The sequence below is a fragment of the Haliotis asinina genome, chromosome 6 (genome assembly GCF_037392515.1).
Source record: "Haliotis asinina isolate JCU_RB_2024 chromosome 6, JCU_Hal_asi_v2, whole genome shotgun sequence".
Lineage (NCBI taxonomy): Eukaryota > Metazoa > Mollusca > Gastropoda > Lepetellida > Haliotidae > Haliotis > Haliotis asinina.
Genome location: NC_090285.1, coordinates 4,632,065 through 4,642,791, shown reverse-complemented (window position 1 = coordinate 4,642,791; position 10,727 = coordinate 4,632,065). Strand labels below are relative to the sequence as shown.

General features: G+C 39.9%; 1 protein-coding gene across 1 annotated transcript; it reads left to right on the top strand.

Annotated features, from left to right (window-relative positions):
- Nucleotides 1–5,589: 5,589 nt before the first annotated feature.
- Nucleotides 5,590–9,069, top strand: LOC137287033 (cytochrome P450 2J6-like). The gene is made up of 4 exons (XM_067819141.1): nt 5,590–6,033; nt 6,287–6,811; nt 7,925–8,365; nt 8,539–9,069. The coding sequence occupies exons 1-4, from the start codon at nt 5,703–5,705 to the stop codon at nt 8,715–8,717; spliced, it is 1,476 nt and encodes a 491-aa protein (XP_067675242.1). The 5' UTR covers nt 5,590–5,702; the 3' UTR covers nt 8,718–9,069.
- The last annotated feature ends 1,658 nt before the right edge of the window (nt 9,070–10,727 follow it).

Sequence of the window (10,727 nt, the reverse complement as noted above, 5' to 3'; positions counted from 1 at the left end):
GGCCCACTTGGGACTTTTCGGGACACCAGCTTCGTCTGTGTTTTTGCAAATCAGAAGGATCTTGAAACACGAGTCTGCAGTCATCACAATATGGCATGACTGAGAGCTGTTCTTCACACGTCTGCTCACGATGAACGTCGAACTCTGACTGAATCGTCCTAGCTTGGAGGTTTCCTCGTAAACTGAATGCATTAGGACAAAGTCGCAAATGGGGAGGTGTTTGGGGTCTTAGATCAACCAGCAAGTGTCCATACGTGTTCTGAGTTGCCCCTTGAAACTGGTCTATGAAATGGTCTGTGTTTCCTGGATACATCTGCCTCGACAAAGTCATGATGGGTTGTTGATCAATAGGATTATTGAACAGAAGTAGATAATGACAGTTCCTTCGTTGTGTGGGATCCTTACTGTAATACAAGTTTTGGTTCAATTTGGCAATTACTGAGAGATTCCGATGATGACTTCCTTCCGTAAACAGATCTGTAATGCGTGGATCTTTGCTGACTGTGGACATTAAGTCATCAAGCACAACGACGTTCATCTCCTGGGGGTCCAGAAACGCATCCCTTTCCAGGTCAGTAGGAATGCCATGATGGAATTCAACGTAGGGATAAACTCAGGTTTGAATGGTTATACAAGGGTTGCCATCGTTTGTAGAGCCATAGAATACGATAAGGTTTAATGTTCATCCGTTCTAGAAGCTGCTTCACTAAGTAGGTTTTTCCACAGGAGGTCGGCCCAGAGATAATCATGGTAAATGGGTGTCGCAACCTAAATTCATCACCCACATGGAGCTTCTGCTGCTTCTACTCTTGCTTCTGCTTCTGCTTCTGCTGCTTGAGATCATCTCCTGAATGTTTTGTTCGAATTTGACGGGACAAGTCATGAGCCCAAACATATTGTTTGGAGCACACGGGACAGGAATACATGTTCACACAGCGACAGTCCTACTACAAATGACACGTTGAACCTTTTGTCTCTATTTAAAAACCTGTTTTCATTCGTTTTGTGGGCACTGCTTCCATGGTGTTTTCCCTATGGATGACACTTTTTTCCTTCAACTTGGCTTTCGCCTGTTGAACGACTTGTTGGGTGGGAGACATGAGAGCAAACATGTCTCTAGAAGTAGATAAGTCCATCTTGACCCCTTGTTTCTCGTAACAGATCACATAATCGTCTACAGTTGTGAAAGAACTGGGATAGCCCTTGGCCTGCAAGCATTAATATTTGGTCCATTTCTTAGGGTCATCCAGATAGAGTCACCAGTATCTCCCGTTCATTGTTTCTGCTCACACAGCGGTTTCAGATGAAGTGTCACTATCACGGGTCCATGGCTAAATGAAGCTAGATTGCCCTTGTAGTCCTTCATATAGAAATCCCCTCGTGTTCAAAAAGGAGCACAGCATGGTTTCAATCCACGGTCCTCTGGGTTATGAGCCCAGTGTGCTTCCACTGCGCCACTCTGCTCTACTTGCATCTGCTTTTTTGTTAAGACATTTATATCAACCAATGACAACCAAATAGTCACAAATACATTCAGTCCATCTCTTAAACATGTAAATCCACATGACTACCCCACGGGCCATCTCTGTCCGAGGTACTCCTACCAGGGCCAAATAGGGACAGTCTGGAGACCACTTTTCATGTTCACTCCAAGGATTATCCTCTTCGTCCCAGTTCTTGAGAATGACATCACATTGAACATACTAAAAAATCTCTTTTCATGAAACCGTTTCCACCACTTCATTCAGAATGAGGTCGGGGGATGATTGTTCTGAGACAAAAGAATAAAAAACCAGCATGAGTCAGTGACTCTGTAACCGGCTTCGCGCTCTCCATGCTTAGGGGGTCTAAGACAGCTCTCCTAGTCTTAAGACTTGTAGACCTAAGACCTCTACGCAACCTCTACACAGGCCAAAGTGTAACTCAGTAAGTAAACCGCACTTACGGGGAACTAGGAGGGGAGTCCCTTTTCCTGATGGGTGTCCAATCTTCCTCCTCCTCCCTGGTTGGGGTTCTAGTGTCGACCACCTCTTCTACTCTCTGTATCGCTTGCACAAGCCCAGAATAATTCTTCCTCAGGGTATCCCGGTGAGTAGCTTCCATCTTCAAGAGGAAGAGAGAGCCCTGGATGTCGTCTGAGTATTCAGGAATGAAACTGATGCCTAATCCAAAATGAAAGGGGTTTTATATATTCTATATTCCCAATGTCAAGCCGGATGAAACCAGTTAATCTATCTGTATGGTTGCTAGGCATCAGACCTAAAAATACACCCATGACTGTGAGGACCACTCAAGGTAGTGGTGAAAATGACGTCATCGCTATAGTGTTTTCCAAGGTGATTGACGAAATGAGGTCACGCATGTGTTTGATGACGTCAGAACCAACATGGAGGAGTTTTGGACTTTCTGAGCCGGTATACAACATATATTTAGATCAGATCGGAACACTTGATCTTGTGTATGTTTGGAGAGAGCGTAACAAGGATTTAATAAAATATACATGGCGGAAAAAGAAACCCTAGACAACGAGCAAGACTGGACTTCTTTTTGTTATCACGAGATGTATTTAATCTTGCACTTGATTCTGATAACTTACCTGGATATAAAACAGATTAATCAGGAAAGAGGGCGTGGTTATTGGAAATTTAACACTTTCTTACATTTACATCCTGAATATGCAGATTTAGTTAGATCAATCCTGAAAAAAACAATTGAGGAATACTCAGATACTGACAGCAAGGTGAAAAATATAAATGATTCAGAATTTAAACTTAAGATTAATGACAATCTACTTCTGGAACTATTTTTGATGAAAGTTAGAGGAAACCCCATTTCTTTTGCATCTTTTCTTAAAAAGAAAACAAGAAATAAGGCCAAGGAATTAGAAGTTAGAATTAAAGACTATGAAGATACAATTTGAAAAGATTTTCAACATGTAGATGACACCTTACTTTCGGAACTTGCGAAACTGAAATCAGAAGTGCAGCAGATAAAAGAAGAAGAAATGAAAGGAATCAAACCCAGATTCTTATGCTATGAAGAAGGAGAGAAAAAGATCAAAATATTTCTGCCATTTAGAAAATAGAAACTATGTCAGAAAATCAATAAACAAAATTATTACTGATAATGGTGAAGAAATTACTGACAGTGATTCAATCTTAAATGAACTTAAGGAGTTTTGTAGAAAAGTTTACTCTTCAGATAATAAATATGAAACAGGCTGTCATTTTGAAAATGTCATAACCCTAACATTGGGTGACCAATTGAGAGACAAATTAGAAAAAGACATTGACACGAATGAAATATCACTGGCTGTAAAAAGCATAAAGAATAACAAAAGCCCAGGTATAGATGGATTTCCGATCGATTTCTTCAAGTACTTTTGGAAGGATCTTAATATTTGAATTTATAGATTTATTAAAGATGTTTCTATAAGAAATACAATGTCTCTTACCATGAAGAGAGTACTTATAACCTACATACCAAAGGGTAGTAAAAACAGAAACTAAAGAAAGAACTACAGACTAATTACCTTATTAAATGCTTTGTATAAAATAATAAGTGCCTGTATCTCTAACCAATTGAAAATTGCCTTAAATTCTCTACTACATTATAACCAGAATGGATTCATGCCAGGCACTTAGTGAAAACATAACATTACTGTCTGGTATAATGTTTGAAACTAAGTAATGAGATATACCAGGTTTATTGATTCTTATTGATTTTGAAAAAGCTTTCGACACAGTTCCTAAAGATTGTATCAACTCTGTCTTATTAAAATTTGGTTTTGGTCCAGAGATTATATGCTGGATTAATTTGTTAACTTATTATACAACTTCATGTGTTATTCAGAATGGACACCTCTCTCATTTCTTCCCTAATGAGCAAGGGTACAGGCAAGGTGATCCATTATCACCATATTTGTTTCTTTTGTGGCTGAAATCCTTGGATGTATGGTACGACAAAAAAAAACAGAATAAAGTGTATTGTAATTGATGAGCAAGAATATGAATTAGGCTAATATGCTGAATACTGAATTATTTTTGTATGGCTCGGAGTCTATTCGCTGCGATAACTGCAATTAATACTTTCTACAATATGTCAGGGTTAAGAATACTAGTAAATGTAGGTAGCGTTTTGAGTATGTGCTTTGATTAATTGTTGACTTCCGGGAGACTACGAGAAAATTCTACGTTAATGGCGATGGTGGCACGTGCTCGAATATTCAAGAATCAGTGACTGTGTATATAAAGGCTGGTTGTGTTGGCATACACACGACACACATACAGATAACTGGAGTACATTAAACTGTCTGCCTTCGTTAACGCTTGAACTACATAAGCGCTGCCTGACCGATCACTGTGTAACATTCATTATTACTGTTTCTCACTCTCAAACCAAGACTTTGGTGAGTTGATATCATATTTGTTACCCATTACTTTAGTTTTGACTAAGTTGCATAGTACATGAAACCTCTCTTATGAATGAATCATTGTATCTTGTTCTTTGCTCAATACAAAATAATTGAATATTTCAGACTTGTCAGTGTCGTATTTTGCTGGTTCCGAGAGGATTTCGTATACCTTGTAACTTTTAACCGTAACAAACCCCCAACCAGTTTATCAGGCACTGGGCCAACAAAGGAATTTTAGCTATTAATCTCTTGTCTTATGAACAAGATTTGGGAAATATATATGGGATAAGGGGTACATATTTAGATCTTGAAGATATTCCATATATTTTAACTGAATCATGAAAAAAGACATTAAACTGCTACAGATATATGTATACAGATGACCTCAATATACATATGATATAAGGGATTTCATTACTTCAGCTAAAGGTTCAAGAACGTTTCATGATAAATTGACATCTGATAGTGTTTTACCACACACCTGCCATAAATGGGAATATATATTAAAAGATACTGATTTTGAATGACCCTTGATCTTTAATCCATGTAGGAAAAATGTAAAAGATGTTAAACTGTTAGGTTTTCAATATAATGTTTGGCATGGAATTATATATACCCAAAGAGAACTTTTCAAGATGAAATCGGTTGATAATTTTAAATGTACTTTCTGTAACGAAGTGGATGAAAACATTTTTCACATATAATGGGAATGTGAGGAAACAAAAAAATGCTTGGAATAAAATTCAAATCTGGATTAATCAAAACAGACAGGAACTACAACTGACAAATTTCACGTTTGGTTTGGTTCTCTTAATGTTAACCCACTACTTTATCACACGACACTTTCTGCTAAAAGAAAAATGTATATTTGCACAGTGAAAAAAATAATACCCAACTTTATGAAGATTTTGAAAGACATTTTCATGGTGGAAAAATTATTTCCAAAAGAAACAATGGTTACTCTGTCACTATGTACACCGGGGAAGTGTCAGACCGACTGGATAAAGTGTCCTTCAGTTCAAAATACATATACATGTATATACATGTACACCTGAAGCCAACTCCAAAACATCTTCGAACTGATCATAACTTTTATTTAATCTATCACAGGTTAGGGCGACTCGGCATATGTGCACGACATGCATACATTTTGGCTGACTCACCCTGTAAACACTGATAAAACGGTGGTGTTATCACAGTCAGCATTAGGAATGAGCCACTCTACAGTTGTACTCAGCCTCGTTCGCTCTTACCAGTCAAACAGGCAGGGAATTACTAGCGTACGACGATGTGGGATTTTGGAGTTACAACTGTTGCCTTATTTACGGTCGTGGTGTTGGTAGCGTTATGGCTGTCAACGAGGCGAGCACCTGGACTTCCCCCTGGCCCTCCACTCCTTCCGTTCGTGGGGAACGCCCTGTCCATGCAGTCTGATCCCCGGGTCTTGTTTAAGAACCTCCAACAGAAGTATGGCGACATTTTCTGTCTATATGTCTTCCACAAGCCTCTCATCGTCCTCAATGGCTACGACGTCCTTAAAGAAGCCATAGTCAAGAACGCCGACGTCTTCTCCGACAGACCACACTCCTCTTTAATGGACTTTGTAGCAAAGGGAAAAGGTACGTTTTCTTTATATTTTAGCCAAATGGAAAGTGTGATGCGGTGGGATGACAATACTTGGATAGATAAGACGTCGGGTGGAGCTTAATTTTTCCTCCAACAATAAAACGTTCTCGAAACAACCTACCACACCAGTTTTGTCTCCGAGTTCTAATGTAGTAATTGGGTCACCACTGACCTAAACTGAGTCTTAACAGAAACAACAATGTCATATCCCTGATTCTATGAGTATTTAACTATGTTTCGGAACAGGAGTAATCGGAACCTCCGGGGACTTGTGGCATGAACAGAGGCGATTTACTCTCAACGTTCTCCGAGAGTTTGGGGTGGGAAGAACAATCATGGAAGATAAAATACACGAGGAAATTGCACATTTTGTCTTGGCCCTGGAGGAACAGAGAGGCCAAGGTTTCAACATTCAGCGTCTTGTGCAGAATGCCGTATCAAATATCATCTGTTCCATTGTCTTTGGCAAACGTTTTGAATATAGCGACCCTCTCTTCGTCAGATTTCTGAAATCTTTGGATGAGAATTTTCAAATGACTAAAGCATCTGGAGTATTGAACGTATTTCCTGTTGTGCGATTTCTGCCTGGAGATCCATTCAAGTTCACGAAAACAATGGACAATGTCGATTTAGTGAACAATCTACTGATTGCGCCTTCAATTAAGGACCACTTAAAAGATCACAATGAAGAAAATCGTGACGACTTCATCCATGTATACTTGACCGAAATGCGACGTCGCCAACAGAAACAAGAAACAACGACATTAGACTGTAAGTGCGATCTTGTATTGCGATGTGCATAATGTATTACAATCACTGAGTTTTGTTGGATATTTACTAGCAAAGCTAAATAATTCTTTTTAATTGATTCCGTTTATATTCGAAGTACTAAACATATTAGTACTCTGTGCTAATCAGTGTTAATTCGTGGAAACATTAGAGTTCATGTTCCTTGCCCATGAAGGGTTGGGTATTTTATTACGATATTATTTGATTATTTAATATTAGGTTTAAACATAGTATGCTGTAAAATCGTATTCTGAACACATTTAAAAACGTATGTTCACATGTAAAAACTTCAACTTTAACCCACCTGAAAATCAAGTGGGCATATGTGGGCATCCACAGGGGCTTGTAACGCTGAAAACTGTCATCAAGGTATATATTGTCCAGAATGTAACGCTGAAAACTGCCATCAAGGTATATATTGTCCAGAATGGGTATTACAAGCCCCTGTGCCGTCATCAGTAAACATCATATATACTGATCTTAAATTATGTCATCAATAGCATTTTAGTTAGAGCTGTATTCCAACTAATCCACTTTTCTGGATTTTTTGCAAGAGGTGTTAAGTTTGTTATAAATATGAAGCAGTAGAATTGGTCTGAAACCAGTAAATTGTAAATGAAACTACTTTTTCTCAGGATGTAATGAACGAGGTGTAGATGTAATTAATAGTAGCATTCATTGGTCCGTATTGTTGTTATTTAGATATGTGGGAGTCAGTCAGCTTAGGTTTAGGTGGCATTTAGCCATATTCCAACAATATCACAATCAGGGACACAAGCAATGGGCTTCACACACTGTACCCATGTGGGAAATTGAACCGTGGCTAGCGAATACTTTGGCCTTTGTGCTTGGGCCTTGATCTGAAATTCTATCAAAATGCATTCTAGTTCTGTACACTTCTCTTACCATGACAAACTGTGGAAGCTGAACTTTTTTCAGAATCTACATTGACTGAGATACAAGGGCTGGTGATTGTGTAAGTTTAGCCTATTAACAGGTATTTCGTTGGAATGTAATTGTGGAGTTTCCGGTTTTAGATGTGTCATTTTACGTGGCAGTTTGAACCCAGCACTTACTCTATATTTATATTGGCAGTGGAGAATCTGGCTCGGACTATCGCTGATCTGTTTGTTGCGGGCACAGAGACAACGGCCACTACAATACGTTGGGTACTAGTCTACTTCCTTAACTACCCAGATATACAAGAGAAGTGCTTTCAGGAGATTCTGGAAAACGTCGGTCAGAGCAGACGACCATCCATGAAGGACAAGACGAACCTTCCCTACACGGAGGCCACCATTTTGGAAGCACTTAGATATGCTGACATTGTCCCTACTGCTGTCCCTCACGGAGTTGCACAAGATGTACAGTTCAGAGGATACACCTTCCCGAAAGGCGTCACAGTCATGTTGAACCTTGATTCAGTCCTCCAAGACACGGATGTATGGGGAGACCCACAAAACTTTCGGCCGGACCGTTTTCTGAATGGCGAAGGCAAGATTCAGAAGGTGGATGAATTCATCCCATTTTCTTTAGGTGAGTTATTTACATACGCATGCACGCATGCACGCACGCACGCTCGAACGAAACTACATACATACTCTCGCGCGCACGCACACCATACATACACACACATCCATACACACAGAGAGAGAGAGAGAGAGAGAGAGTCGGTAATGGAACTGAACTTTTTGTTTTCATATTTCAAGGTCGAAGGGTTTGCCTTGGGGAGGCAATGGCCCGGATGGAGCTCTTCCTCTTCCTCACCACCATGATTCAGAAGTTCAAGTTCGTCCCAGTGAACGGGGAAAAGCCTCCAATGGATGGAATAATGGGCTTCACACATTTGCCATGCGAATTCCAAGTAAAAGCTATTCCCCGAAACTAATACCGCATGGATCATCATCATGCCAACAGCATTCGTTGGTTGTTGTTTTTTGTTTTGTTTTTGTTGTTGTTTTTGCTGCTGTTGTTGTTAACGCCGCAATCACCAGTATTTCAGCTATTTTGCGCCGGTCTGTAAACAGTCCAGACAATCCAGTGATCATCATCATCAGCATCGTTCTAATGGGGCTTTGATGACGTGTATGGGTTGCTGAAGACTAATTCTAACCCCGAGTAATGTCAAAAAGAACACAAGTCATAGACCGCAACGTTGTGATACAAAAGGAAGAAGATCTGAAGCTTCAGCATGACAACATACCTATTTTCATAATAAAAGTATTGCCTCAATCAGCGATGTCGGGCTTCATTGTCCTTTTTGGCGTTGAATCGAATGAACTTTAGAACTCAGTTCCCATTTTTGTTTCCTTCTTTGCACATTTTGCAACCAAACGATTATCCTTTCAATAGTCAAATTACTCTGGGGAAATGTTTTGTTTCTCTATATTACAACGGGAAATATGTAAATATAAACGAAAATATCTTTTCACATCAACAAACAGTCTATGCTAAAAGTTGAGTCGAGTTTAAACTTGGCGAATTTTAGACAAAATTTTACACCAAAATGCTGCTGTTTACGTGCAGGATACTTGCACATACCCTTGCACATACCCTTGCACATACCCTTGCACATACCCTTCTGCAATTTGATGTATAATGATCGTGCAATTCATCTACAGAAGGTTAAGCATTTCCCAATTTTGCGATTATGAGCACTGCTTTAGGAGGAGCTATGGTTGGTACGAACAATAATAATAGATAATCCCCAAAACTTCCGCCCTATCACATGTCTAAATACTGAATACAAATTATTCGTAGGGTGTTTGACGAACCTTGTGTCATCTTATTGCTCACCCAGTGACATAATTTACAGAGAGCAGAAGGGGGCGAGAAAGGGATGTTGTGGGTGCAAGGATCAACGTCTTGTACAGAAGTGATTTTGGAGGAGGCTAAAACGTATCACCGCAACCTCTCTATGTGCTAGATTGACTACAAAAAGGCATACGACTGTTCCTCACGGGTGGATTCTGAAGTCTCTTCAGTGTATTGACCTCCCTGTGCGACTACTTCATTTACTCAAGTCCTTAATGAGTTGCTAGTCGATTCAACTTGAGATGTACTCGCAAGGGCAGGTGCAGAATTTTCCAGGGGGACTCCGTCAGTCCTTTACTTTTTTGTCTGTCTCTAAATCCTTTGACTTTTCTGCTCAATAGGGAGGAGGGTTACCATCCCGGACCTCCTCAGCACAGATCCCAAAAAACTTTTAATCATCTCCTCTACATGGATGACATCGAGCTCCTTGCCAAATGAGAGACCAATTTGAAAGAACAGGTTCTCCTTGTCGAGTCCTTTTCTAGTGGTATTGGCATGACATTTGGACTCGACAAATGTAATACTCTTCATTTGAAACGTAGCAAGGTAAACAATGATGGATCGGTCAGGTCGGGGGTGGGGGGTGGGGGGGGAGTTATTGAGCATCTTGTGGAAGATCAGACCTACACCTATCTCCGAATGCAAGTTCGAGACAAGCTCCAGAATGCCCAAATTGAAGATAAACTTCGGGCCGAGTATAAATCTCGTTTAAAGAAAATCTTGAGTCTTGACCGCTTGACCAGAAGGATCATGTCTAATAACAGAGCACACCACCCTCGTTGCTCTCTTAATCGTTTATATATGCCAATTAATTCTGGAGGACGGGGTTTGATTAATGTTTAGGCTCTTCATGATAGAATTTTAATGTGTACTTTTGCACATATTTATTTGTCGGATGATCCTCTGGTGATGCATGTCAGGACTCATGATGAAAGCAAGGAATTCCACAGCTATTTTAAGCGTGCCAAGGTTGTTGGACACAATCTGAAATCTGAAGTTGATTTTGTTGATGGTGATGTACTGCTGGACGGTACAGTGATGGAAGTAAACCAGGTGAAGTCCTTTACCAAATCTGCCCAGAGTC

Coding starts and splice junctions, on each gene's coding strand:
- LOC137287033 (XM_067819141.1), top strand. CDS start 5,703: ATGTGGGATTTTGGAGTTACAACTGTTGCCTTATTTACGGTCGTGGTG. Junction 6,812..7,924: donor AGAAACAACGACATTAGACT/GTAAGTGCGATC, acceptor TTATATTGGCAG/TGGAGAATCTGGCTCGGACT. Junction 8,366..8,538: donor ATTCATCCCATTTTCTTTAG/GTGAGTTATTTA, acceptor TCATATTTCAAG/GTCGAAGGGTTTGCCTTGGG.